Source organism: Orussus abietinus, unplaced genomic scaffold, assembly GCF_000612105.2.
Source record: "Orussus abietinus isolate OABI.00-Male unplaced genomic scaffold, Oabi_2.0 scaffold9, whole genome shotgun sequence".
NCBI classification, from domain to species: Eukaryota; Metazoa; Arthropoda; class Insecta; order Hymenoptera; family Orussidae; genus Orussus; species Orussus abietinus.
The window spans coordinates 109,568-136,659 of NW_019396004.1; the positions used below are offsets into that span (position 1 = coordinate 109,568).

Below are 27,092 nucleotides of genomic sequence, written 5' to 3' on the forward strand. Positions count from 1 at the left end.
GTAATCCTACACTCCTGGAAGAGGTGGTCGCGTCGTCTTCCAGAAAGGGACATTATCTCGGAGGGTGTCACCTCGGGGTGAGACGAGCCAGGGGAAAAAAAAGAACGAATACCGATAAACTGACCTAATTTCTCCACTTTTTCGGGATTTCGGGAAAAATACCCAGGAGGGTAGGGGTAAGAATTCGCATTCATCGGATCATCGTTTTTGCCTCATCGCCCCGGAATCCTTCCATCCTCGAAAAATCAGGAGGCGAAGTCGGAGGCTCAGGTCTTGCCGGTAAGAAAATAAAAGTGAAAGCGGAAAGGCAAGGTTTCCCCGAAGGTGTCTTGCGGGGGTGACTCTTTTCCAGGTTCGCAATTAAAAACAGCCATAAAACGCGCGGGGCTCCCCCTCCGCACTTTCCGGGGGTGGGTATAAAGGAGGGAAATCAATTAACCGGAGAAAGGACCTCGCTCCTTTCCCTCCTTCAAAAAGGAGTGCAACTGCGCGCGTGACCGTCGTCAGGACTCGGGGATGAACGCTTTTACCATTTTCCGAGGCCTCGATTTTTACCCGGGGTCCAGGAAACTCCGGAAAAGTGGCCACCGGGTCGGAAATCGATCGACTCATTATTCCATGTCGAGAGTCTAACGAGGGTGGAATTAAATGACAGGGGTGCGCCGAGTCTCTTCGCCCGTTTCGTACGGGATGCATTCGGAAGAAAAGGAGCAGGTTGAATTTTCCGTGCGTTCCGTCTTTGGAAATGGTCGAGGTGACTCCCTTTTCCATGTGTCGCGGGGGGGCAAAACTACCCCCTGGGCTGCCCTCCGGGGTCGTAACGCGACAGACGCCCGTCGTCTTTATGGATACGACCTGTACCCTCCAAAGTTACAGGCATCGTTTGTTCAACGCTTTTCGACCGCTCCTTTACGGATGCATTTTTTCAACGCTTTTTTCTCCAACTTCTTCATTTATTTAACTCCATATTTATTCATTCCAGGACCGTAAGTAAGCCCTCCTTCTGAATTTTAAGTTTACCGGGGAAACGACTTTGGAAAAAATCGAGAAAGGTATTTACAATTGTTTCTAGGACTCTTCTAAAGAGGATCGCCCTTGCTTCGTTAAGAACGCTCCGCCTTATTAAGCGGATCGAGGCAGGAGAAAATCATAAGGTTCCCTTTGATAAACGCCGAGGTCCTCCCATCGTTCAACGAGTTTCTCAGCTAAAGTTACCTCGAGGAAAATCCGGAAATACGTTCGTTAATTCTAGTAAATTAATTTGACATGGTTGTCCCCTGATCGAAGAAATTTACTGCTAGGAATTTCGAAAAATAGTTTTCCTCGTGCTGGAAAGACTTTCTACAGAATCTAAGGATCATTAATGTTTTAGGATTAATATACCGGGGTGACGGGAAGAGAATTTTGCGCCCCGGTCTTCTTCTAAACTTCCACTGAAAATAAATTTGAAGAGCATCGCTAAGATCCGGCGTAGACCGAGAAAAATGGTCTCGACAAAAGCTAAAGAGCGCGGTGTCTCGTCCTTATTCCTTGGTATACCGAGGAGGCCGTTTACGAGCTCCTTGCGCTCATCTCGAATTAATTGCACCACATGCAAATTGAGCTTTATTGCTCCTCCGCAAGCTCAGCTTTTTATCGCCGTTTTTCCTCTCGGAGCGAAATTCTTTCCCGTCGTTACAAGGACTACGAGTCTTCGGATGGAATGTCTTCTTTTTTTTCCTAACGTTATTTCCTTAGGAAATCCCCTCAAGATTGAGAATATTCGCGGGATAAATTTTTCTATTATAACCGGAGAATATCAGTTTCATTAACGGATAGAGATGTTTTAGAAGGGTTAAAAGAGAACCGATAGAAAAAAATCTCTTTTAACTCTGGCAAACGTAGGGAAGCTCGAATGGCACTCTATCGTTATCGACGTTATCGCACGACGCCCGATGGAAGCTTAAAAAGCTTCCGATCGAGAGCCTAAGCACTTGGCCTCGTTTGTTTGTTCTTTTCGTATAGGCTTTTCGCGTTATCGTTATCGACATCGATAGGATGGTGTCGCGTCAGAGTTCATTAATGGTCCGTTGAATGGAATTTGTTATTCGCTATATATCCGAAACGATTGGAAATTTCTTATGACGACCGATACGATGGTTCACGCGTGAAATGACAAATAAGTGAACTTTTTGAGCGGATGCTCTGACGGAAAGGAAACGGAGCATTTTTATTCGGATGAAGGACTCTCAGGGCCGCAATGAATGGTCCTCGACTGTCATTTCGGGGGTTTCGCTATTAATCTCTCCGGTAGCGCGTTAAATGCGTAAATAAACGTGCGATTAACCTCCGACACGGACCATAAAATCGCACTCGGGAAATCGGCCAGAATGACCTTGCCGAGCGCCCGTCGAACTCGTTCATCCAGAAAAATGGCAAGTTGCGACCTTCTCTTTTTCTTTCTTCGGCACGAGTCTTCCGGACACTTGACATTTTGACAAATCGGAAGCCTTCGTCCTGATGGTTAATAATCGTTCATAACTATGGAGCCGGTAGAAGTGGTCTTTGACGGCTTAGGCTTCTGGCAATGGCTTGGATTAATTCGTGCAAGTAAACAGCGGAATATATTTATATTCCGAATTTTTTTAACCAATAGGAGCGAGAGCGATAATCGGAGAATCGATTTTATCGATAGGGAGAGACGTCGAGCCTGCCTGGCGTCGGTAAGAAGGAGCACCGAAAATGTCTGCGGTTGATAGCAAGAATGGAAGCGTGCACGGACACGGGACGTCATAGCGCAGTCGATTGCGGACAACCGAACGAACTGGACCTATCAGTCCCGGCAGTGGTGGTAGTGTTTTTGTTTCCCGATTACATCCTCGGGCTCGTTGACTCGTTACCGCGCACGTTGTGCGGTGAAGAAGAAGAACAAAACGGCCGTCCAGTCGTTTCGAGTTTTGGTCCAGTGACGGGTAAGTTTTTCTCCTTTCTTTCGGCGTTCCGGGTGAGAAAGTGAGGTTACGTGACCCCGCGATCGGAGTGGCAACTCGTACATTTATAAATGTCCGCGATGTGATTCAAGTTGCGACGTGGATTTATCGTGACCGTATATCCGAGGAGTTTAATTCTTGAAGTGAAGTTAACGCCGTTAAAATATGATTCGAGAGGAACGGATCGATGACGGGAGCTCCGCGGTAATACAATCGTGGTCGATAACGGCAGACTCGCAAACGGTAGATTCACGAAGAGGTGTTACCACCGTCGAGTGAAATTCTCTGAAGGTAATTATCGGCAATGCGCCATCCGGTTTGGCGGCTTCTCCGCGAGATGGCGCCACCGTCGAGTGGAACTCTCGGAAGGTTATTATCGGCAACGCGCCATCCGGTTTGACGGTCTCTCTTAGAGATGGCGCCATGCTCGCGCGCTACTTTTCCCGCGCCGAATCAAACTTGCCGCCGGGGCAGCCGAAGAAACCGTCCATTCAGCGATAGGCTTTTTTTCTCCTCGAAACTAAAATAAGCGTGCAGTCACGAGGCGGGACCTACGTACGCAAGAATCGATTGCGAAACGTCAATCTCGAAGCGCGACGCTATGCGCGATGATGTCAGTCCGTTATCATCGGCCTGTGATAACTCGCGTTGCGCCTTCGCCCCTCCAGCCGTTTGCGCAAAAATGCCGATTTGCCGGCAAATGTGCCAGACTAATCGTCGCAGCAACTGTTTACTAATTTTCCCAGCCCCTCTAGCGCCCGCAATTGCGCACTCGGAAATAATGTACGGAATAACAAACCGACGATCCAACGGCCGCCAAACGAGGTCGCTCTAACGCTCTCGAGTGTTCTCTGCAAAAGTACGCTCGCGGCGTCACGCGATATCACAAATTTATTTACCAAACGAGGATCGTTGTTTCGCCTACGCCTCGGGGTGTCTTTTTAAGCAATAACCAGACCGTTTGCGACTATCGTCGAGAATTTCTGAATATTTAACGAAGCGAAAGACGAGGCGAGAAAAAGAAAGTCTTTTGCTCGCGCTGCCTTGGGAAATTCAAAGGTTGTCTCCTTTCTTTGGATTTTACATTTCTCTTCAACCCTTGCCCATTTTGGCGCCCGTAGTTCTCTCCTCTTCTTTTTTTCTTTTAAGCAATTCCACGACAATCAGAGATCGGTAAAGCATCCTCGTTTATTCATTTTGACAAGAGTCTCGCAAAATATTTCTATTGAAAATTTTTACCCACTCTGGCCAATTTAATTTTTTTTTCCTTTCGGTAAACTGAACGTATAAATGGACGTTGTAAAATGGCTCCACTCGAGGTTCGGGCTTTTACTCGCGTGCGGTTAACGACGATCTCGAATTTCCGGATCGAGGGAAGAACGATTAATTTTTCTTCAATTTCACGCGTAAACGTCGATACGTTCGTGCGTAAAACGTAAGAGGGTAAAATAAAATCGGTAACGTCCTTTACTATGATCGGTTATTAATGTATTATCTTGATAGAGTTTCCTTTAATGGGAACGAATTCTTTCCCGAGGCTCGGCCGAAAGTGCCCGCATTCGTCGTTTTGGCTCGTCAAAAATGAAATAGAAAATCATCGAGAAAATGGAAAACGTTACGTCTCGACCTTAATTTATTCGACGTGTATAAAATCAAGAAGTACCATATAAATAAAACTAATAAAAATTACAAACGATACCTCGATACATTGGTGCGTCTCTTTCGACGTATATCGTTTTTTTTTCTCTGTCGATATCACAAACGAATAATTTAGGATGAGGAACGACCGAATCGAGAAGGCCACGGAGTGTCCTTTTTGCATCCTTTTCTTATCTCTTCTAGCCTAGGGAATAAATAGAAAATAAACGATACGCTCGAGTTGCGCGCCCGAGCTCTTCTCGCTCCGTTTTCTTTTTCCGAATTCGAGTTTTCTTTTCTTTTGGAAATCTTGACGGTCCGAGCTCGAGTCGGCGCAAATCGCGCGGAATATACTGCGAAATACTAACAGGGTAATTCGACGACTTTTCGACATTTCATTCTTTCTCATCCGTTTTCCCAAAATCTTTGATCCTTTCGAGGGAAATCCGAGCCCGCCGGAAGTTCCTGGATCGAGCGCGATCTACGAGCTTGCTTTTTTTCTTTTTTATTCCTTCTCCCTCTCTCTTCCATCTCCTGAATTAGAAGGCGATCGAGCCCTTCGATTCGAACGATCAAATTTCATTTTTTCCTTCGCCCGCGATCTCGAGGTGGAGTCGTTTAATTATTTCTTTGGTGGCTCGTTTGATCTCAAAGACGAGAACAAGATCTTGCCAAATTTCCTGCTCTTCCCGTGCCAACAAGAGTTTTGTTTTTTAAACGAAATCATTTTTTTTTTCACCTTCACGGTTTCGCGATTCGATTTTCATAGTAATAAATAAAATAAAGGGAAACTACGGAGGCGCGATTTTTGCTCGTTTTCGAAACAAGAGAGAATGCCGTTTCCTTCCGCGAGTTGAACATCAATTTAATACATCGTTTTAACGTTGTTCTTGCAAATGACGGCGGTCGAGTTGTCGATTTTGAATTTTTTCACATGGGGGAATTTCGAGCCTAAAATTGTGCACGGAGAGAGAGTCCCTCGAAAGTGTTAACTACCTCTACTTGCGACGTTATAATTGCTAATTATTCGTCCGAAAATGTGCAGCCCTTGAAACGATTACGCTAACGTAACAGTTTCTCGAATCAAAAAAGCGGCACGAATAGGCTCCCTAATGAAACATTAATTAGCACAAGCAACAACTGTACACTCTCACAGTTGACAATCATCCGCCTCGGTTTTTCAAAATGCGTTTTCACTTGTCACCAGTTGACCTTCGGCGCGGCTGATTTTTCTAAAGCGGAAGAGGGGTTGACGTTTGTTTTTTGCGTTCCCCTTTTTTTCCAAAACGGATTGGCGGGGTGGATGCGCGATTTCGGGAATTCGAGGTCGGCCAGAGGTTTCCGCGGAGGCGGGGGGCGGAAACTCCTCTTCGTGGCCGATCTTAGTAAGGACGAGGTCGGCGCATCTGCGATCTGTTGTCCAGGGTAAGCTCCGTCTTCAGGTTCGCCAGGTTGAGCCCTCGCATCTCCGGAATCCTAAGTGCAAGAGAACTCCCCTTGGCATTCCCCTTTCGTGCTGGCGAGCGATTTCGGCAAACGTTCTTCATTTTGGAAATGAAAAATTGAGAAAAAAAGCGAGAAAATGTCCTCTGCTCTCGTCGAACGTCTTCGAGGTCCTTGCAGGGTGGGTCGCGGTCCAAATTAAAAAAGCCCTTCTCGGAAACCAAAAATCCAAAGAAGCGTTTCGACATCTCCGATCTTCTCGCGGAGAAAATTTCCCATTTCCAGTGAAAGGTGAAAGAAAATGAAAATTCTGAGATTTCCTCTTCATCCAACCCCTTTGTAGTTCCTTTGGGTCGAGGGCAAATTAAAAAATTAAACGTCAATTCCGGGAAGAAAAATACGGAAAAAGCGGAGGTTTAGAATTTTCGGGTGCGGGTGCGGGTGCGGTTGCGATTGCGGTTGCGAGTGCAGGTACAGGTACAGGTACAGGTGCGGGTGCAGGTGCAGGTGCAGGTGCGGAAGCGCTTTCTCCTTCGAAATATGAGAGAAATCGAGGTGGGCAGGCTCGAAACACGTCCTTCTTTGGATGGCCAAATTTGGGATGGTAGCCACGTTTGGTCTCTCTTTCCTTCTCTCTCTCTCCCGCTTTTCGTGGGAAACCCGAAGTAGAAGGTCGCCGCTAAGAAGACGATTTGCGCACTTACATCTGTCGCTTGCGTCCCATGTTGCAGATCTTGAAATGGCACAGGGTCATGTCTGCAACGAAAAAAAAAAAAAAAACGAATGACAGTCTTTTTAATGGGGTCGAACACTTAACGCAAGCTTCCTCGGTTATTTAGAAAAGGGAAAGGGGAGGTCGTCGTTAAAAAGAAAAGAGGATTTTTTTTCTTGCAATCGGGTGGAAACGTCGCGCGTCAGTCGGACTCGTTTAGAGAGAGTCAAATGGATCGGCGATCGTGACGTCGCGGTGTCAATTGTCAGGTGTCAAGTGGTTCAATTGACCGTCATCGACGCTCGGCGGTTACGTGAAAAGCGATAGGAGACGCGAAGCGATCCAATCCGTCTCCGATTACCGGACTCGATTTTTCCCATTATTTTCCCCTCGCCCGAAATCGGAATTTTGTCAAATTCTCCGCGTCCCTCGATGCCGACCCCCTGAACAAAATTTATCGCGCAAAGTTCTCTCTCAAAAACGTACCTTCGTTCCGCGCGAAGTGACTTAAATATTTGTTAGTACTCACAACTGGTTCTTTTCTCGCCACGTATCGGCGCGTGGATGACCGCGCTAGGAACCGGAAGCACTTCCGCGTCGTCCTTCGCGTACTTCCTCTGCGATCTCATCTTTTCCTCCAGAATCTCCTGAATGGCTATTTGCTCCTCCGTGAGCTCCCGTTCCTGCTCGAAGGCCTCCTGTTTCCTCTCGGCGATCTGCTTCAGCCTCTTCAGTAGAAGCTGTAAACGAGATCCCTTTATTAGGAAAGCATTTTTCCAACCAATTTTGGACGCGTCTAGTGTTCGAGAATTTTTTTTCTTTGCGGCCAACGAAGGGATCGCCTCACCTGACTTTCGGCATCTTCGTCGAAGTCGTCCCCGAAGATCGGCCCTGCCGGCTCGGGTTCGGGCTCGGGCTCGGCGAGGACGCAGGACAACAGGAGTGCCAGGACACAGACACCCGTCCCTATGTCGCGGATCCTCCCCGTCATTCCCTCGACGCTTTTCGGGCTCTGAAATCAAGCGCACCCCATCTCCGAACTAATGATTTACCTCGAAAAAATCTTTCGTCTCATCGCGAGCGCAAACGGTCGAAATTATCTCGTCAGAGTTAAGGGTAATTTTCGAAGGAACTCGAATTAAATTCAACCCCCGGAATTTAATTGCAACCATTCAAGGGTTAATTCGTGATTGAAATCGTCCCTCGATTCATGTCGGAAAGTCTAAGACGGTACCGTTGAAACTCCGTGGCATTGATTCCACGAGTTCGGGAATAAATTGCGGGAAACGAGGTAAAGCGACGTCGAATGTCGGGGATGTCTTTCGGAGTGGGCGGTGACCCTCCTCGAATGGACGTTTATCGCCGACGATCGCAGGACGTGTCCTTTGGAAGGAGTCCCGAGGGCGCGATCCGAATATTCTCGACGTTAACGAGCCCTTCGTAATTATTAGAAATATTTACACCAAATTCTGCATTGGGAATAATTTCATGGTTCGGCGCTAGATTCGCCAAGATAAATAATTCGTGTAACGCTCTTCGTGATTTATCATTTTTTTGTTTTCCCATGGACGATAGCGGTCGGAGATTCAACAGGTAGAAATCGAACGCGAGAGGGTGTTTGGACCGCGGCCCAGGACGGGGAGAGTGATTTAATCTCTCCTTCGTTTTACCAGTTATCGTATAATCGCATGGATACATTTTTCCTCCTTTCCCTCGAAGAAAATCGATCTCCACGGATGCGTCGTTTCCCTTTGTTTCCGATCTCGTCTTCCGATAAGTCTAACGATCGTTCGTTTCCCGTCATCTATTCGTCGAGCAATTATTCTTTCCTTTGCTATTCCCGTAACGACCACGAACTTTCTTCCCGATTTTTTCCTGAAATAATTTTTCCCATCAACGCTCTTTCCGCGTTACCATTTAAGCGATTACGGTATTAAACAAGTTTCGTCAATACTCGCCATTGTTTCTCACATTCGACATTTTCCGCGTAACTTTGTTATTTTTGTGATTTTTGTGATTTTTCCTTTTGCGGAAATTTTTCCGCCACGTTTCCCCTCCCTGGAAAACGTTGATGCACTCTCGTCGAATTACGTACACGCGGTGTCCTTTGAGTTTTAAAACTCAGCCCTGCCGGGGGTCCCGTTTCGGGGTATTCCGGTGGTTCGTGATCCCTCATTTTATCGCCCACCCCGGACCGCGATAAAACTTCATTCCTTCGAGTGGTTTCCCGTTCATTTTATTTCCTTTTGTAATTCCATTTAACTTAACGCCGCGCCCTAAAGGCTTCGATTAAAGCGCACAACTTTTTACGGCCATCCCGGTACTCCTCCACCCCCCAGGGTCCGGGGGTTGACCGAAGTCATTGGGGCATGCTTCCGTTTTGTGCATTTTTATTAACTGACTTCCTTCGCGACGAAGGTTTCGAATCCTGGCAATTCTCCCGAAGGATCCGCCTTTCCCGTCATTTAATCGTCAAAATTGCTAAACTATTTTTCCTTCAAACCGTCCCGTTCGCAAGTGGTCACGACTTCCAGAAATTCCACCCAATTCGATTCCCTCGGAACTCCCCGTGACTTTTCCGAGTTTTCGAATTTCCGTGGCTTTCTACCAACGAAGTCTCGTTCAAAGACGAAGCCTTTTGATTCCGTTGGATGGCGGTACCGCGCTGTATCTTTTATCTTTTATCTTTTATCTTTACTCGTACTCATACATACATACTCTCCATATTAATTTTACATGCACGTTTCCTCAGACATCCCCTCGTCGATCGCTAGCCTTTGGTCCGAACGGCAAATCCGAGAGCAGATTGGCCCGGGCATGTAGATCGACTCATTTTCCGCGTAGCGTTAATTAATCCTCTTCTGTAACGAGGAACTGAATTTACGACAACGCCTTCAAACGTTTTTGGAAAATTACCTGCGATATTTCGAGCGCCCTTCGGTAAGATCGTGAGATTTTCTCCCTTGCGCGAACAGACGAGGTTTAAGTTGAAATAAATACCTTTGCAGGATTTTATCGAAATTATTAAATTTTCTCGATCGTCCGTGTCCCGAAGTTAAGAGGAAAAACTGTCGGCACGTTTTTAGAGCTGAGATTTCGGGGTGAGAACGTCGGTTTATTTAACGAGGCAAGGGGTGGTTTCCCTTTTTACGAGGTTAAAGGCTTCCGTTGAATCCCACGAGGAGGATTCTCTTTGTGGCTCGCTCGCCGCCCACATTGTCTTTTTGCTTATTATTTAAAATAATTGTTTTGAAAAAGATTTTCGCGTTGCAGTTTTACTTTCCCTTTGAAACGAGCCTGAAAGAATATAAGAAAATAAAAATGCGTGCTCGTGCACAAATATATTTTCCAAAAGAAAATGTTCAAGAATTTATATTACGGGTAATATATTCAATACCTAAAATTAGTCCCTGCAAAGTTTAACTCCCCATTTCCTTTGAGGTTTAACTTCGAGCCCCTCGGCATGAAAAATGGAAAACAATTTGCAATGAAGTCTGTGTCAAATTTTTTTTTTACAAATATTCGATTCCCTGGTCAAATATAAATTACGGATAAAAATAAGGCCGAAACATCTCAGGGAATGGCCGCGGTATAAATTCTCTGGGATTTTCTCGGAACGCTCTTCGCGGGGAAGGGCGGATCTATTTATTCGGTTTTTGGGAAAAGGGAGGAAAAATGCTTTCCTCGGGCGGATAACGTCACGTCACCCTGTCGCGTTTTTCCGCGCGCGGGCATCTGCATCGCTTTTTGCAGTCAAATGCAGTCGTGGGTGCGTGAAAAATGCATCCAACCCACGTAAGCGGGCGAACGGAAATCAGTGAAAGCAGAAAAAATAGTAGAAAAATATTGAAAGGGGGTAAGGTGTGAAAATTTAAGAGGACAATTAAAATTAAAGCTTCGTGCTTCGGTATGATAGAGAATAAGGAACGAAGAAATTTATTGTTATCATTGGAATGGAATCACTAGTCCTCGCGGTTGAACACCTCAAAAATGTTAAAAGTGATACTAGAAACGATTAAAGTTAACAATAAAAAGAAATAAAAAAAATCTTGTTAAAATTTTTGATACCGAAGAAAGTGCACTAAAATTTCCTCGTTCAAAAATTGCCCTTAAATACGAGTGCATTCGCCGGGTACCTTCAAGATCTCCAAGTTCTCCAAAATCCCCTTCGATCCGTCTTCGGGATCACCACGGTTGCCGTTTTATTCCTTCCTCCCTCTTCTTCAGGATTTTTTCCAGATCTTTCGGTAATACGCGTCGTGTGGGGGTAGCGTTTCCTTTTCTTATTTTTCTTTGAAAGAGTCCCGGGAATGATTTCGGTCTCGCAAACCGAAATTGGGGCCGAAACTGGGGCCGAGAGGCACGAGAACTCGGGGTGGATTTCGTGTAAGGCGATGAGATGTCGAAGAGTGAGCCTGCAGGCTCGGAGCACCCTCTATTATACCCTGCCGGCGTTCCACCACCTCCTGCAACGCGGGAGGACACTCCTCCGGGCTCGGCCATGGAGGTGAAGGGGTGGAAACGTGGATGTACGTAAGCGTAGATGGGGGTGAAAACGTATGAACGCGAATTTGGGGCTGTAAACCTGTATTCGCATACCTATATTCTCGTGGACCTGCAAACCGCCTACACCGATTCCTGCACCACAACGCGATGCCAATAGGATCTTCTTTTACGATTCTTTGAATTCTCTCAGACACGTTAGTTGGGGGACTTTTATATCAATATTCAGAAGTTAAAAAAAATCAAATCACGGTTCGTGACTCATTTCGTTGGAACTTGTCTGTTTCCAGGGGAGCTCCTCCCACCTGTTGGCTTCGCCTCGCTTTCCGTTCGCTTCCCTTCCCTTTGCGAACCTATCGAGGACGTTCGGTGTTTTACATCTTTGACTTTTCAATTTTTTCATCTTAAATGCGGCTTCCCTGTGAAACTGCGTATCGACCCCCTTTGCGATGTAACGCAGAAAATGGGGGAAAGCGAATCGGATAGCCAAATTCGTGGAAAAACTCGATAGCAAATCACGGGTAAACTATTTTCCTCCGTGTTTCCAAAAATCGACGGAGGTCGATCTGCAAACGGAAAGGCCGGACGGACGGATGATTTACGTCGGCGAGAGATCGCTCGAGAAAATCTCTTTTAAAGGGTCATTTCGCCGGCAAAATGGACTCGCCGGGCTACCCTTTCGATCAGGGCGTATCGGATCTCGATCGCGCGCGATCTAGAAATCGGACCCCCGTTGGTCAGAAAATTCTTCGCGAACACTTGGTCGTGCCCTCGTTTATGACCGGGACGATAAACGGAGCGGGAATTTAATCGAATCTCGGACATGACGCGGTGTTTGCCCGCGATCGGCAATTCCTCGATGACGCGAAGTCAGGGGGTGAACCAGAGAACGAGCGAAAAGGCGAACGACGGTCAAGTGCATCAGCGAGAGGTGCAATCGAAGGAGATGTCAATTCGTAGATCGGTCGATCGAAGCTCGATTGCCTCGCCTCCTCGAGTGGGGGACTTTTCGCGATGCATCCCTTCGGAGGGTCAAGTGGTGTCAGTGGTTCGGGTCGCAACAGGATCGGACGCCTCCCGGGACCGCTGCATATTTTTTTTCTATTATCCTTTCTCGGGGAAAATTCCCCGTTCGCGTTGCATCGATCCTCGATCGACTCGTAGATAACGGATGGATTTATTGGTCCTTGGGTGTCCGATCGGGAATCGTCCGATCGTATACGGACCGAGCCCCTCGCTGGTGTCAGGGGTTTCGGTCGCGCACGGGTCGGCCATCCTGTCACTCGAAGCAAGGGCGCTCGTTGGCGCTCGTTGGCGCTCGATCGCGTAAATCGAAATTTCAACATCGATATTATTCCCGCCCCCTGAATAACGAACTCGGGACTGGATCCACTCCTCCTCGAGCACGTTACAGTTATCCCAGAAGGCGTGTCCACGAGTCCAACGTGGACTTGTTTGCGAGCAAAAGCCGCTCGGTGGCCATTTATTGGTTTGCCTTGTCGCACGGTTCGCGCAATTCGCGCAATTCGCGCAATTCACGCAATTCGCTCAAATCGCGCGCGACGAGAACCGCGGGGTTCCAAGGGGGTGACGGCGTACGTTTTGTTTTGTGGCTCGTGACGCGGATGATGGCACGCTTAAAATTAGCCGATTGTTTTTCAGCGGGGCATCGACCAATCGGCGCGAGCGAGCTCGGAGGTCGCGGTTTTCGATTCGTCGTCGGTGACATCCCTGCAGTCGCGATAACGGTCCGCGATAAGAGCCGCGACAGCTTATCGGCCGCGATTCGCAGGCCTGCCTTTCGTTTTTTTATTTTTTTTTTCATCGCTCAATGATCGTCCCACCCCCTTTCCCCTCCGATGGGAAAGACGCGGCAAAATGGCGCGTGGAGATCTCGCGCGATTCGAGAATCGTCGAACTGCGACCTCTGATTATTTTCGACTGGATTTTAATTAAGGATACTATGCGATTTCGGACACGTCTTTCGACTTCGATGTTTATTTTCGCTTCCCTTGAGTTCCGGTGTAGCCAAAAGAGCGTCTTTGGCCAGCGATCGATCGTCGATACGTTCGATCGTGCCCTCGTTCCACGGTAGGATTTCGGCTTCGTAGGCGCGTGCACACCCCACGTGTATTTGCAAATTAGCGGAGCTTTTGTCCCGTTTGCATAGTTTCTTCCTCGATATACGTTTCCTCGGCTTCCCTATTTCCGATTTGCAATCTCTGAACTAACGTTTGGCAATTCGCGTCTAACTTTCCCTGATTCGGACTATCGTTCGAAACGTCACTTACCGACGACCCGATAAACTTCTCTCAATTTAAATTTGCATGGGAAAGTCGTGATTACTTCTATGCGAATTATTCCAGAGAAGCGTGAAAATTCCCTCTAATTTATTTTGAATTTTTAGGTCATGGGGGACGCAGAGGAGGAGGTGGAGAAGCCTTTCGCGGTGGAGAAAGCCAAAACTGGGCGAGCGAAATGCAAGAAGTGCAAATGTCCGATCCAGAAAGACGTCATAAGGATAGCCAAACTGATGTCCAACCCCTTTGGGGAGGGAAAAATGAAGAGCTGGCACCACGTCGCCTGCCTCTTCGAGGTGTTTGCCAAGCAGAGGGCCTCTACGAAGAGGATAGACGACCCCGAAGAGGACGTCTCCGGATGGAACGACTTGAACGACGAGGACAAAAACGTCATCCTACAGAAGCTTGAGGACTTCGAGAAGTCTGGTAAATTGAAACATTTTTTTTTAATACCCGTCTAAGATTCTTTTTGGAGACCCTATCGATAAGCCGCGCTCGTTTCTCGGAGAGTTCGACGCTTGTAGAGTCACTTCGCAGATCATCGGGTTTTATGAATTGTTTCTTTGCGACTTGAATTTTCCATAGTCAAAGATAAATGAATCATCGAATCGACCGTCTCTTTTCAATTGATGAAAATTCAAGATAGTTTTTCGTGCTTTTTAGCTCCCTACAACATGGCGAAGGGAAAGACGCCCAAGAAACAAGTAAAAGACTGCAATAAAACTAAAGATGCATCGTCCATTAAACCGAAGAAAGCTTCTCCGAAAAATCTGGCCAAAGCTTCGCCCAAGAAAAAATTGAATTTCGCTTCGAACGAAATTTCAAACGAGCTCGAAAACAGTTCCTCAAAACCTGGTACTTCCGGAATCTCGAAGGAATCGGAAGAAGAGTCTTCGAGAGACAACTCCTTCAGGGAATTTCGACGAATCTGTTCCCAAATCGCTGCAGAGAGTGCTTACACTGGAAAAACCGCAATTTTGAAAACGTTCTTCACGAAGGGCAGCGAAGCAGGTGAGTCGATAACCCATATTTATTTAAATATTTAATTTTTTATCGTTGCACCGAATTGTGAAATGTTCCGGGCAGAGATAGACTTCCAATCCCTTAAAATTAGGAAACGTTTCCGCGATAATTGGTTCGCGTCATCGTTCCCTTCGATCTCGTGACTGCTGATGCAGATAAACGACTCGAGTGGAAAGTCTTGCAGGACTTGAACGGCAACGGTATCCGGTGCATACAATTGCACAAAAGTACCGTAACTAACGTATTGCCGGTTTGCAATTTCCACGACCCTCCCACCACCTCGACGTACTTTTCCCCGGGTTCGAGATTCTTTCTCCCTCTCGCTCTTTCGATTCTTCCTCTCGGTCAGTAAATATGATACCGGAATCGGATACAAGGAAGCCATCAATCACAGAGGAACGACTGTTTATTACGGCCTCCAAGTGGAATATTTTTCTGGGGGTTATCTTCCCTCTCGTGCGGGACTCTCCTCCACCCTGGGAAAGTTTCACTACTCCATCCGCGATTTTCCCCGAACCCTTTCAATCCGCTCGTGACTTCGACGTTTCCTCTTGGGACATCGTCATGGGAAAGTTCTCGGGCCTCCACGAGCCTCAAAGAAAATCCCGACATATTTTCTGGGCTTCAAGTCGTATTCAAAGTACCACTGATTTTTTTAACGTTAGATTTAATTCTTATTCCATTTTGTACCGCTGCTTCCAAAATTATTTAACGCCCCGTTTTCTTTTCTTCAACGTGTCATTGGTCGATGCAGTCGGAAAGGAACAATGTTTTCCATTCGGTCGGACCGACGGAATCGGTACCATCTCCTACACCCGGAGTCTCTATCGTCCGATGCAGGACAATTTTTTCATCGAGCCGTATGCACTACTCATCGTGCTGCAACGGTTTCTCGAGAAACATCGCGAGATTTTATTCGTGCTTCCTCGCATCGGTCACCGGAATAACGTTAACCATAATTTACCGTAAAAATCATTTGCGAAAATCTGCCTTGTCGAGAACATTTTTTGAAAAAGTAGTATTCCGACTTGAAAAGGATTTTTTTTTTAACGCGAGTTTATCGAAGAAATTAATTTTTCATCGTTTTTCGAGCACACGCGTACTCGTGGATCAATTTCTGCTGAATATTCCATGAACCTCCCCAGGGATATAATTGTTTATTTTAGCTGGCGTTGACCGATCTCGGATGCTCGGATGCTCGAACGGAAGAAAAGACCGGCGTAAAAAAGAAATCGCTTACCGGGTAAATCTACCAAAATCTATCGGGAATCCTCGGCGCCGCAAATCTTAGGAGTTGAAATCCTCTTAGGGGTGGTTTTTGGAGTCTCTTTCGATTCAAAGCGTTCGTTAACGAACACGACTATTAACTCGGCTCCGAGAGCGAGCTCGGCATCGCTGGTTTCTCGAAAAGCAGAAAATTCGGCTCGAAGTCCCTCGCTACCCTTTCGGAGGGTCGGAGGATGAGCTTTTTTCGGGGACCGTGGCTTCTTTATCGACACCGATTATCGCGCGCGATTTCCGATTGATGCCCTAGAGAAATCTCAGGACTCGCAAACGTGTCGTAGACTACTTTGATCGGACCTTTGACGGAACACTCGATTCACCGTTTTGCGACTATTGGCCCGGAGTGTTGGCCGCGTTGACTTATACGCCTGCTTATGACTTGCCCCCACTTAGGCGCGGCCGTTCCGCCGCGGCCGAGATCCCCAGAAACGCTTAACGGGAATCTTAAACGGCGATCTAAGCTCCGACATTTATTCAACATTTTTTTTTTTACTTTACTTCACTAACACTTTTCTAACTTATTTCAAGCGTTTTGGAGGTCTTCCGATCCTTTCGGAGCCGAGGAGGGTGACCGGTCGGTGAGTGGAATCGAGTCGGCTTTCGTCATTTTTTGATAAATCTATCACGCATCCGTGTAATCTCGAAATTAACGTGCAGCTAAGCAAACCGAGTGACGATCGAAATTTAATTTCGAGATTTCGCAAACACAAGTGCACGTGGGTCGTCGAACTTATATTAGTCGCGAAATGTACATATAATAAAATATCGATTTCCCTCGAGACTACCATCGGCATTAAAAATAAATCCCGCGTAGTCGTTTCGCCAGTCAATAAGAAGCCAATAAAATTTCGCGGGATCGAGTTTGCCCGAATGGCGCGTGCAAAGGACAGACGAAGGAAGTATTTCTCGGTGCTTCCGTTTATCTTTCAAGTGCCAAAAAAAGAGGATCGAGTGATTTATCGATACGGTAAAAATCGCCGTGCCGGATTTTCGAGCGAAATTATGTTCACCTATTATTTTAGGATTTTACATGAGATTTAGGGTACACAAAACGTACGTAATGTTAGTCGTCATGCATCGACTCGTTAACGCGAGACGCGATTTCCGTTACGCAGCCAGCTTGGCTCCAGACATCGGCTTCTCTTTTTCTTATTGTTCATCTCGTTCCTTTTCTCGTTACTCGGCCTGTCCGTTCATTCTTATCCGTATCGGCCGCTTCCCCGGCGGATCCCCTCGTTTCCCTCCGAACTATCGCGCCCCCGGATGTTCCTTCCGAATAAACTCCGTCAATTAATTCGGAAGGTATTATATTTTACCGAAGAGGTCATCGGTATCCAGGATTAATGACTCCAATCGCGGCGTCCCCTCGTTTATAAATAAAAGAAGGCAAATATATAAGAAATAAATAATCCTCTTTTTCTTAGAGGAGACAGCCAGACAACGGATGACTCTTTGGTTCTTCGAATCGAGTCGGCCTTTTAATCGGAGCGAAAGATTCCCTCGTTAAGAGGCGTCGGATGATGTAAGCGAGGACAACTCGCACTCATCGTTCCGTTGATGTTTCGATTACCCGCCCGGAGTCGTAAATCTTTCTTCCATTTTTTTTTCTCTCCCTTTCGGAAAGACGCCTAAAATAAGCGGCCCGCGATTAAGGCGGAACGGCTCGTTGGACGGTCCAGGGAAGAAAGTCGGGCCTCGACTCCTCTCGAGTTATCGTCGCGTTTCCCCAAAATTTCCGCAGTCGGAGCATCGATTCGAGAACGTTTCGACCTCGTTTTTGCGCCAATTTTCGGCCACGTCCCGTGCGATCGATTCCTCGACATTTGGCCGTCCTTGACCAAAAGAAATTTATTCTCGGCTTTTTAAGTCGACTCGATTTCTTCAGCGAGTTTAATTCGAGATAAAAAGGTGCATGACTTCGTTTATGTAAGTTTTATCCGATTTATTAAATGCATTCGGTAATTCGCCGAAATTACTTCTGATTTTTGCCGTATCACGTTCCACTCGAGTGTTATCACCTTGGTCCGAGCGCAATGCGATGAATTTTTTTTCTGCCTAAAATAAACTTTGAAAAAGGACCCTCGTGTCGATGTGTATACTCGAACCGATACATCGATCCCTAGTTTTCTTCTATCTTTTAATCCGATATTTCTACACGCTTTGGGGGAGAGATCTCGCCATTTCGGAGAGCGCGAGATATCCCCTCTTCCTCTTCGGGTTCTCTGAAAATCAACGATGACGGGAATGGGAGCACGATTGCGATTATCATCATCGACGAAGAGTCGATTGCGCAATCCTCGAATTGCGCTTTCAACGCCTCCTCGAGTCCAATCTCTTCCTTTCCTCCCCCCTTTCCCCTACCAGGGCCGAGAGGTCATGGAAATTCTGGGTCTTCGCCAAGGAGGCCTGGTAGACCGGAAATCGATCGGCTCGATCGATCCCTGATCCCCGACCCCGATCGAGGGACGTGGGTGATTTTAACGAGGGCGCTTCGTCGGGGGGGCTAAGAATCAAAATGGACGTAGACCATCGACGTCCCCTTGCGAACTCCAAGATGGCGACCTCCGGGAGCACCCCGTCTCCGATCGGAAATTGCGCAGCGGCTCCTGCTCGGTTTATTTCGGGCTCGAGACCCGGCCTAGGAGTCGCCCGAGATTACGCGTCGCGATGTAATCGTCGCCGGGATTTCGTGAGTCCGCGAAACCGTCGAGCTTCACGGTGGTCCCCGTCGCGACGACGCCTGTTTAAAAAAAAGAGGAGGAAGCGAGGCAAAAAATCCCCGGATTCGATAACTCCGAGACGCGGCGAGGCCGTGGGTCCTCTCGGAAGAGTTTATTTTTATTGCGCGACTCTATTGGTCTCGACACGTCGGCGTAATCGTAAAATGTCTTGCGCGCTCTCTCTCCGAAATTCGGAGGACGTTCGATTTAGCCAGACGCGGTAACGCGCCCAACGCCTCTAAATTAAATCGCTCCGACTCCTTTTCCCCCCTCTCGCGAAACCGCGGGAGGATATTATTTCGGAGAAAATCGGGGAAAAGTTCGAGGGACAGAGCACGCGCGTTGGGAGGAATAAAAATGCGTTCCCCCCGGTTGGCCGCGATTAAAAGTCAAAGGGTAGGAGTTGACCAAAAGTCAAACATCGCTCGTCGGCCCGGGGAGACATCAAAGGGACGGTCCTCGACGTTATTGCGGAGCTTTCGAGAGCTAAGCTCGCTCTTCCGGACAACCGAAGGTCCGTCGTTGTCTCCGTTGACCCCCCGTCGGCTTCTTCGATTCGTCCGCGAAATACCTAAATCCGCCCTGCCGTTTTTAAGCGACGACGTCGGTCTCTCCGCTGCAATTGGTCCAACAAGGTTGACACGGTTAACGTCTCCCCCCGAGCAACGAGTCCGATTACGCGAACCCGCGATAACGTCTCGTCGAACTTTGGGCAGCGTCCTCTCGCCCTCCTCTCGCCCTCCTCTCGCCCTCCTCTCGCCCTCCTCTCGCCCCGAGAGGAGGGCGAGAGAGACGGACGATCTTTCCTCCGGCGCGATGGAACCACGCAGTCTGCTCGTCGATCTTGCCGGCAACGCCGAAGATCCACCGGAAGATCCACCGGAACTGCGCACTTTCGAGCAGACCTCATCGTTTCAGGGGCGGGGAAAAATCCGCCGGGCGGATTTCTCGTTCGCTCTCAACTTGGATTGGGAAAATGATCCATCGGCGACGGGAAATTCGAAATTCATCTGGCCCGGTCGATCGATTCGGACGACGTCCTCGTCCATCCCGTCAGGCCGGGAGGAGGGAAAAAATCCCGAGGAAAACAACGGCTGATTCCGACGAGAGCGGAGCTCGTGACGCAACAGGCGGGACGATCCGAAGTCGAGATCGGCCGGAAACGAATCGCGAGGGCTCGGCGGGTCATTGCCGAAGACCTCGAGACTCGGCCCGGAAGAGGGCGAGGGTCGAAGGTACCTCGAGGTGGGACACCGTTCGGTCGGGCGAGGCCGCGAAGGAATTTTTCCCGAGACGCCACTAGTCGCGAGAGACGAGAACCGAAAACACGGTCCACGGGGAAAAACGAATCTCGATGCCGGTCGAAGGTCGAGGTCGACCCCCCGTATCGCGAAGTCCTGGCGAAGCCTCGAAGACTCTTCCGCGTCCAACTCCGGTAAGGAGATAAATCGCGTTTTAACGACGACCGCGACGTCGACGTAGCTCCTCGATAGCGCGAGGCGTCGCGTCACGAGAGGTGTGTCCGTCTCGGCGCATCTTCCTCCTCGGCCTCTCGGTGGGTCCTTCGAGGGTCTTCCTTCCACGCGGGGCTCTCCCTGGACGGCGGCCGAGAGTCCGGAGTCGGCGGTGACCCCGAAAGAGGATCTCGTTATTGAATATATCCCCGATAAGCGGATATCGCGGCGGGAACTTTCCGTTCGCGAACCGAGCGCGAGCTCCGCGAAACGCGAGTTCCTCGACGATTTCTTTCCTAGGTAAATTTCAAGGCGACTCGTTGCTCTGGTGCAAGATGCTCCTGCCCGGCGCGGTGAAGAGGATCTACAACCTCCGGAGCAAACAGCTGATCAAGCTCTTTGCCAGGATCTTCGGTCGCGGCGAGGACGAGATGCTGGACCACCTGGATCTCGGGGACGTCGCGGAGACCGTCCGCGTCTTCTTCGAGAAGAGCTCCTCCGTGAAGCCCTCCTCGAGGAGTCGGCTCTCCCTTGCAGAGGTGAGCGCAGACCCGGGGATCCCGGGGATAAATGAAACGCCATTCCGAAGGACGTCACGATCCTAAACACCGATTTCTTCACCGTTATCCGGATGAGCTTCTTTCCCTCGTTTGGAAGAACCCCTTACGGAGTTTGGAAAGAAGGACGCCCGAATCCTGATCCGATTTCTCCATCTGCATGCATAACCCAGCCGCGCGACTATTCCCAATTCGGCAACTCCCATCCCGCGAGAGCGTTAACGCCCTCCGAGGGATTTCTCTTCTGAAAATTGCCGGAGGCTAGATCCCTGGATGTTCCGGTAGGATTCGTCACGAGGAAACGCAAATCCCCCTCGACGAGGAATTTTCCTAAGCTAGACGTCCGATCCTCCCGAAGGTCTTCCCTGGGACCGTTTGCGCCCTAATCTCCGATCCCTCCTCGATCCTATCTCAGGGAATCGCCATGTTTTCTCGCGAGGACTTCCTCTCGGTCCTGTTTTTCCAGGTCGACGGGTTTCTCGAGGAGCTCTCGCAGCTGACGAAGGAGGAAGAGCAGACCTGCCACATCGGGTCCATCGTTGGCAGGTAAAGGGTCGATTAAACGATTCATTCGAACCGCAGCCTCGAATTCTTCGAATTCTCTCCTATACCTTTTTCAGGTGCACGGCGAATGATTTGAAGATGATCGTCAGACTGATCAAACACGATTTGAGGATTAACGCGGGACCTAAGCACGTGTAAGTTTGACGCTAACGTTTTCATTCGCATTTACGCGGAAAATTCAGTATTTCGCTTTTTCAGCCTGGAAGCCATTCACGAAGACGCCTACAAGGCTTTCCAGGTCTCCAGAGACCTGGATGCCGTTATCGAGCGTTGCCTATCGGTCCCCGAAGACCCTTCCACCTCTGCGAGCCCTTCGCTTTCTCCTAAAGGCAGCAAAGTGGCTCTCGCCCTGATGACTCCGGTTTTGCCGATGCTCGTAAGCAAAGGGCTTTTTTACTACTCTTAAAGAGTAGTAAAAAAGGAACAAAAGCTACTTCCGAATTTTTCTGCTGCCCAGGCGGAGGCATGCAAATCCGTGGAAATGGCCACGAGGAAGTGTCCGTCGGGGATGTTCGCCGAGGTCAAGTACGACGGAGAACGCGTCCAGATTCACAAACGAGGAAGCGACTTCCGGTACTTCAGCAGATCCCTTAAACCGGTGTTAGCCCACAAGGTGAGCCCATCCCTCCTTCCGAGTCCTGGAAACGGGACCAATTTATGTCTCCTGGTTTCTCCGAAAAGTGACAAATCGAGTCCTTCGATTTCGTGATTTAAGCGAGGGCGAACTCTCAACTTGCGCCAACTCGCGACACCCTCGAGTCCCCTTCTGAGGAATCTCCTGTACTTTCCTGGAATACTTGCTTTCCCTTCCTGGTCATTTAAATCGAATGCCTTGGAGGTTTTCTCCTTGACGGCTCGATTTCGATCCCTGGATAATTTTTAACGGAAAATTTCAAGATTCGTCTGACCAGTGACCGACCCTTTTTACTTCAATTCGCTTTACCATGCTTAATCTTGACATTTTAACCATTTCGCCATAAATAAAAGTTGCTCTTTTAGGTGAATCACTTCAAGGATTACATACCAAAGGCCTTTCCCGATGGAGACGATTTAATTTTGGATACCGAAATATTGTTGATAGACAACAAGACCGGAAAGCCATTACCTTTTGGAACCCTTGGAAAACACAAGGTGTGTTGATGACTTGAGCCACTGACTGTACACTGGCGGTCCTGAATGGCTTCCTCGTGTACATGGTGCTGCCTGGTGGTGGCAACGTCAACGTAATGTAAAAAACGAGCTCGAGAACTTCTGTACATGCGGTACCTGATGTATAATAAACTGTAAAATAATTAATGTAATAAAGCAACTTATTGAACAATAACAATGAGTACGTTTAATTAGACAAGCATGTCTAGCAAACCCTCTAATCGCCTATTCCTGATCCTTGAAAATCACTCGTAGATCTAAGGCAGGAAACTCGGTGCCACCTCCTCGGTTGTCCTATGATCCTGTTACAAATCGAAAATTTCAACCCCTAAAATTTTTGCCCGGGAGATACACCGTGCCACCTCCTCGGTTATCCTATGATCCTGTTAGAAATCGAAAATTTCAACCCCNCAAAAATTTTAGGGGTTGAAATTTCCGATTTCTAACAGGAACATAGGATAACCGAGGAGGTGGCACCGAGTTTCGTGCCTTAGATCTATGAGTGATTTTCAAGGATCAGGAATAGGCGATTGGAGGGTTTGCTAGACACGCTCGTCTAATTAAACGTACTCATTGTTATCGTTCAATAAGTTTCTTTATTACATTAATTATTTTACAGTTTATTATACATCAAGTATCGCAAATACATAAGTTCTCTCGCTCGTTTTTTACGTTACGTTTACGTTACCACCATCAGGCTGCTCCATGCATACGAGGAAGCCATTCATGACCGCCAGTGTACAAAAATGTAATGTCCCCTATTATATATATATATATATATATTGAATATATTTCATTAACAGGGATGGATTGATTTATTTATTAAACTTCCTCGATTTTTGCAGAAAGCTGAATTCAAGGATGCCAACGTGTGCCTCTTCATTTTTGACTGCATTTATTATAATGGCGATCTGTTGATGGAAAAGTAAGAAATAATAATTATTCACTAAGGAATGAAATGTGCCTAACGTATTGCTATTAATAATGTCATCCCAGGCCAATGAAGGAGAGGCGAAGGATCCTGATGGACAGGATAACGGAAATCCCTAACAGGATAATGCTTTCCGAGACTCGCGAAATTCAAGTAACTGTTCCTTTAAACCTTCAAATATTCTGTTATTATATCGTTAAAATATAAATAAAATAGCACTCACTTGATTTTGACTTTTTCAGGATCCGAAGCACTTGACGGAGTTTATAGTAAAGGTTTTGAAGCTGGGCCTCGAAGGACTCGTTCTGAAAAACGTTGATGTATGTCGATTATCTTCCCAAGTGTTTGAAAAATTTGTCTCTCCGTATACTTTGTTTGTTGTACTTTAGGGAAAATACGAGCCCGGAAAGAGGCACTGGCTGAAGGTGAAGAAGGATTATCTTTGCGGGGGAGCGATGGCCGATAGTGCAGATCTCGTTGTTCTTGGCGCTTGGTATGGCACTGGACATAAAGGTTCGTCTTTAATTTTGGTATCACTTTCAGTCGATAAAGGAGTTTTCACTTTTTGCCCTGGTAATGGCAGAGCAACCAAATTTTCTTTCGAACCTGTAGAGCCAATCGATCCTATTCGTTCGCATTTTCCAGGAGGAATGATGTCTGTCTTCCTGATGGGCTGCTACGATACCGACAAAGACATTTGGCTGACGGTAACGAAGGTCTCGACAGATTTTATTAATCTTCTCATTGCAAATTTTATTGGCACATTTAATTATCGTGTCTATACTTTGAATCAGGTCCACACCGGGCACGATGACGCCACTTTGAAAAGTCTTCAGGATCAACTGGACATGGTGAAGATCAGCAAGGATCCAAACCTTGTCCCGAAATGGCTGCGAGCGAACAAACCAATGGTTCCGGATTTCGTGGCAAGAGATCCCAAGGTTTTCGAAACCTTTAATATTTCCAGAAGATTTTTCATTAAAATTGGCATAATTATTAAAAAGAGATAATTTATTTCCTTTCGGTGGGGTGGTAGAAACAACCAGTGTGGGAGATTACGGGGGCGGAATTTACGAATCAGGGTGTCCATACTGCCGATGGTATCAGTATTCGATTTCCCAGAGTGACTCGAATTCGAGATGACAAGGATTGGAAGACGGCGACGAATTTAAAGGAGCTAAGGATACTTTTCCAAAAAAGTTCAGAGTCCATGGATTTCAGCCTCTTTTTACGATCTAACGACGGGTAAGTCCTTTCTTAAAAAAAAGGGGGAGAGGATTGCTAAATTTCAACGATTTTCAAACAGGACTCAAGAGAGCTCGAAGACCTTATTAGGCAGTTTAAAGAAATTCGAGGATAAAAAAGAAATCGACGATCCGGGGCCTTCGACTTCGGGACTCGCGGTAAAAGAGGAGATCCCCGAGGACGACGAGGACCGGAAGCCGTCTTTGGAGGATCTTCGATCTTCCCTCAATAAGGAGGGTAAAAGCGTTCCCGGAAAAGAAGACAAATGGTTCGGGGTGAAAGTCAAAATTGAGCCGAAGGAGATAAAGAATGAGGGCGAGAGAAAAAGAAAAATCGATAGAGCCGAATTAAAGGAATCTAAAGCGAAGAGAAAACAAAATTCTGTCCCGAAGCAGGAAAAGGACGATGTCGAAATGCTCGTCAAGAAGGAACCATGGCACCAGGAAGGTGAATTTTCAGAGGGTAATAATCGATCCGCCGATTTTTATGCATTCCTCGGATCCGATGTAAGATTTTTCGAAGAAATGAATTTTCTTCTCGGAAGAGTTTGAGAAGCGTCCTTTTCCTTTATTTTCTTGATTTCAGTACATCGAGTACAGCTCGGCTGGAAGTCCCTTGAATTGGGTCGAAGGCCGTAGACCACCTAAAGGGCTGCCACCCGATGCGAAGCCTTTGTCGAGTCGAGACGATTCGGAGCTCGTAAGTTTTCTGTTACGAAAAAAAAAAAAATTAGGTCGGTGGCTGTAATGACACCATTAACAATCACCGCACCGACACGTGGGAACACTTACCGATACTCAGCAATTTTTTTTGTATCGGGGACTCCTTATTTTTTTCCAGCGCTCCAAGACGATTTTAAATGACGTCCGAGTGATTTTAAGCAGAGACATTAGGAAGAGTCGAAGAAAAGAGCTCAAACGGACGCTTAAGACGTATCCTTACATATTTAAAGAAAAAAGTCCTAATTCTTCACTACCTATTCTTCGTTTTCGTTATATTATTTCAAGTAATTTCGAGAATCCTTTGCAGCCCGCTTAAACGAATTACGGATTAAACGATCCGTGCGGGTCGGCAGAAAATTGGGAGGCGAGGAAGGGTGTCCAATGGTTTTCCGAATGTTGGGGAATGTCCTGGGGTGGGGCCTCGCTGTAAGGGGACGAAGGGAAAAGTCGATGATAACGAGTTCAACGTTTCGAGCGGGGAACCACCTGGTGACCACGAGTGGCCAAACAATATGTCCCACGACCGGGAAAAACTTTTTTCTTTTGGCAAACTTCCCCCAAGGAAATTCACCACCACTTCGGAACGTTCATCCCCTTCCAGCCCTTCGTCTAGTCATCACCCCTAAACAATTCCTTTCCATTATCTGCAGGCATTTGCCGGGGAACTTTCAACAATTCCTTTAATTAAGGGGTCCCCCAAAGCCACAGATATTCAAAACATCGAAACCCATTACGCGGCAATTAAACTTTCCCGAAGAAAGTTAGCTAATCGTGACGCAAAAGTTTCTTCACCTCTTATCCACGAGGAGAATTTGAGAGATTCCGTTCTAATTTTATGCGTGGAATTTTGTTCGAGCTAACTCCGCTGGAGGTATTTTTTTCGATTTTTTGGGGGTTGAACGTCCTCGTCTATTTAATATATATATGTATATATATTATTTTTGGAAACGTGCCGGCCGGGGGACGATCGTCGGGCTGACTTTGAAATTGGCCACGGGCTATTTTCCGTCCAATCGACCACAGCGGCACATTTTCATAAATCTACCCGACCCCGAGATTCAATTTACAAATTACTGACCTCCGCCCAGTTAGCAGAGCACTCGTTCAATTTATCCGCCCGCGGAAATCCCGACAAAATATCGCCGCACATTGTCCATGCCTCTAGGCGCGTCCAAAAGCGACTTCGTCCAACCCCCTTCGCGGATTTTATTCCGCCATTTTTACCCGAAGAAAAGCGTCACATGAGATAGTAAGAGAAATGTTCAATCAGTGGACGTCAATCCCAAAGTCAATCCCAGTTTTGAGATTACTCTTTCGAAGGCACGAGGGACATTTCAGAAAAATGTGTTTTTCCTCTCAAATTTATGACACGTCAATTTTGCAACGTTTCCAGCGAATCTATTTATTATTTTTGCCCTTTGGAGAATAAACGTTTGTTTAAGTTTTCTTAACGTCATCGTTAACTCCAGTCTAGGAGCCATGATTTTGAGGAAAGAAGAGAGATCCAGAGCAACGCATGTCATTCACGATTGTAGAAAGCTCCCAGAGACTTATCTTCGGGTTTGGATTTGAAAATATGTTGGAACGATTAAACCCGTTTTTTGTTAATTAAAAAAAAATATTTTCCATTTTTAGGAATTGGAGGATATTCCGAAAAAGGCGAGGCACGTGGACGCCTCCTGGGTGGATGCCACTGTTAGAAATTCGAAGGCACAGGACGACGCAAATCACGCGGTAACCCTTTTTGGGGTATATTGCAGTTGTCCGTGCCCTCATGGCAGGTAACGAGAAAGTAAAATGAATCATGAAAAAAAAGTCCCCGACGCGAAATATCATGAGATCGATTTTGTCCAAGTCAGTCGAGGAAGCAGAACTGTA

General features: G+C 47.2%; 2 protein-coding genes across 8 annotated transcripts; one reads left to right on the top strand and one right to left on the bottom strand.

Annotated features, from left to right (window-relative positions):
* The first annotated feature begins 2,798 nt into the window (after nucleotides 1-2,798).
* On the top strand, nucleotides 2,799-27,045 carry LOC105700891 (DNA ligase 3). Of its 6 annotated transcripts, XM_012427136.1 has the most exons (21): nucleotides 2,799-2,951; nucleotides 13,673-13,991; nucleotides 14,229-14,576; nucleotides 20,347-20,585; nucleotides 21,070-21,149; nucleotides 21,224-21,301; nucleotides 21,366-21,543; nucleotides 21,625-21,780; nucleotides 22,167-22,298; nucleotides 23,162-23,241; nucleotides 23,313-23,400; nucleotides 23,490-23,567; nucleotides 23,637-23,760; nucleotides 23,893-23,963; nucleotides 24,042-24,188; nucleotides 24,284-24,492; nucleotides 24,554-24,998; nucleotides 25,078-25,191; nucleotides 25,333-25,424; nucleotides 26,684-26,774; nucleotides 26,850-27,045. In XM_012427136.1, the coding sequence occupies exons 2-21, from the start codon at nucleotides 13,676-13,678 to the stop codon at nucleotides 26,997-26,999; spliced, it is 3,216 nt and encodes a 1,071-aa protein (XP_012282559.1). In that variant the 5' UTR covers nucleotides 2,799-2,951; nucleotides 13,673-13,675; the 3' UTR covers nucleotides 27,000-27,045. The 6 variants fall into 6 exon arrangements, 5 of the variants coding, with proteins under 5 accessions (XP_012282559.1, XP_012282560.1, XP_012282561.1 ...); XM_012427137.2 differs by lacking the exon at nucleotides 2,799-2,951 and having other exon boundaries at nucleotides 12,728-13,991; XM_012427138.1 differs by lacking the exon at nucleotides 2,799-2,951 and having other exon boundaries at nucleotides 13,909-13,991; nucleotides 14,212-14,576.
* LOC105700892 lies at nucleotides 4,140-16,219 on the bottom strand. Of its 2 annotated transcripts, none has more exons than XM_012427142.2 (5): nucleotides 15,829-16,219; nucleotides 7,610-7,774; nucleotides 7,292-7,502; nucleotides 6,755-6,806; nucleotides 4,140-6,083 (listed from the first exon to the last, which is right to left on the bottom strand). In XM_012427142.2, exons 2-5 carry the CDS (start codon nucleotides 7,751-7,753, stop codon nucleotides 5,990-5,992), a joined length of 501 nt encoding a protein of 166 aa, XP_012282565.1. In that variant the 5' UTR covers nucleotides 7,754-7,774; nucleotides 15,829-16,219; the 3' UTR covers nucleotides 4,140-5,989. The 2 variants fall into 2 exon arrangements, with proteins under 2 accessions (XP_012282565.1, XP_012282566.1); XM_012427143.2 differs by lacking the exon at nucleotides 15,829-16,219 and adding an exon at nucleotides 10,899-11,181.
* Nucleotides 27,046-27,092: the final 47 nt, after the last annotated feature.

Excerpts from the sequence above, each read along its gene's own strand:
- LOC105700892 (XM_012427142.2), bottom strand. The coding sequence starts at position 7,753 with ATGACGGGGAGGATCCGCGACATAGGGACGGGTGTCTGTGTCCTGGCA. Across the intron at positions 7,503-7,609 it reads ACGAAGATGCCGAAAGTCAG|CTTCTACTGAAGAGGCTGAA; the intron begins GTGAGGCGATCC and ends TCTCGTTTACAG. Across the intron at positions 6,807-7,291 it reads TGGCGAGAAAAGAACCAGTT|ACATGACCCTGTGCCATTTC; the intron begins GTGAGTACTAAC and ends TTTTCGTTGCAG.
- LOC105700891 (XM_012427136.1), top strand. The coding sequence starts at position 13,676 with ATGGGGGACGCAGAGGAGGAGGTGGAGAAGCCTTTCGCGGTGGAGAAA. Across the intron at positions 20,586-21,069 it reads GTCGGCTCTCCCTTGCAGAG|GTCGACGGGTTTCTCGAGGA; the intron begins GTGAGCGCAGAC and ends CTGTTTTTCCAG. Across the intron at positions 25,425-26,683 it reads CTCAAACGGACGCTTAAGAC|TCTAGGAGCCATGATTTTGA; the intron begins GTATCCTTACAT and ends CGTTAACTCCAG.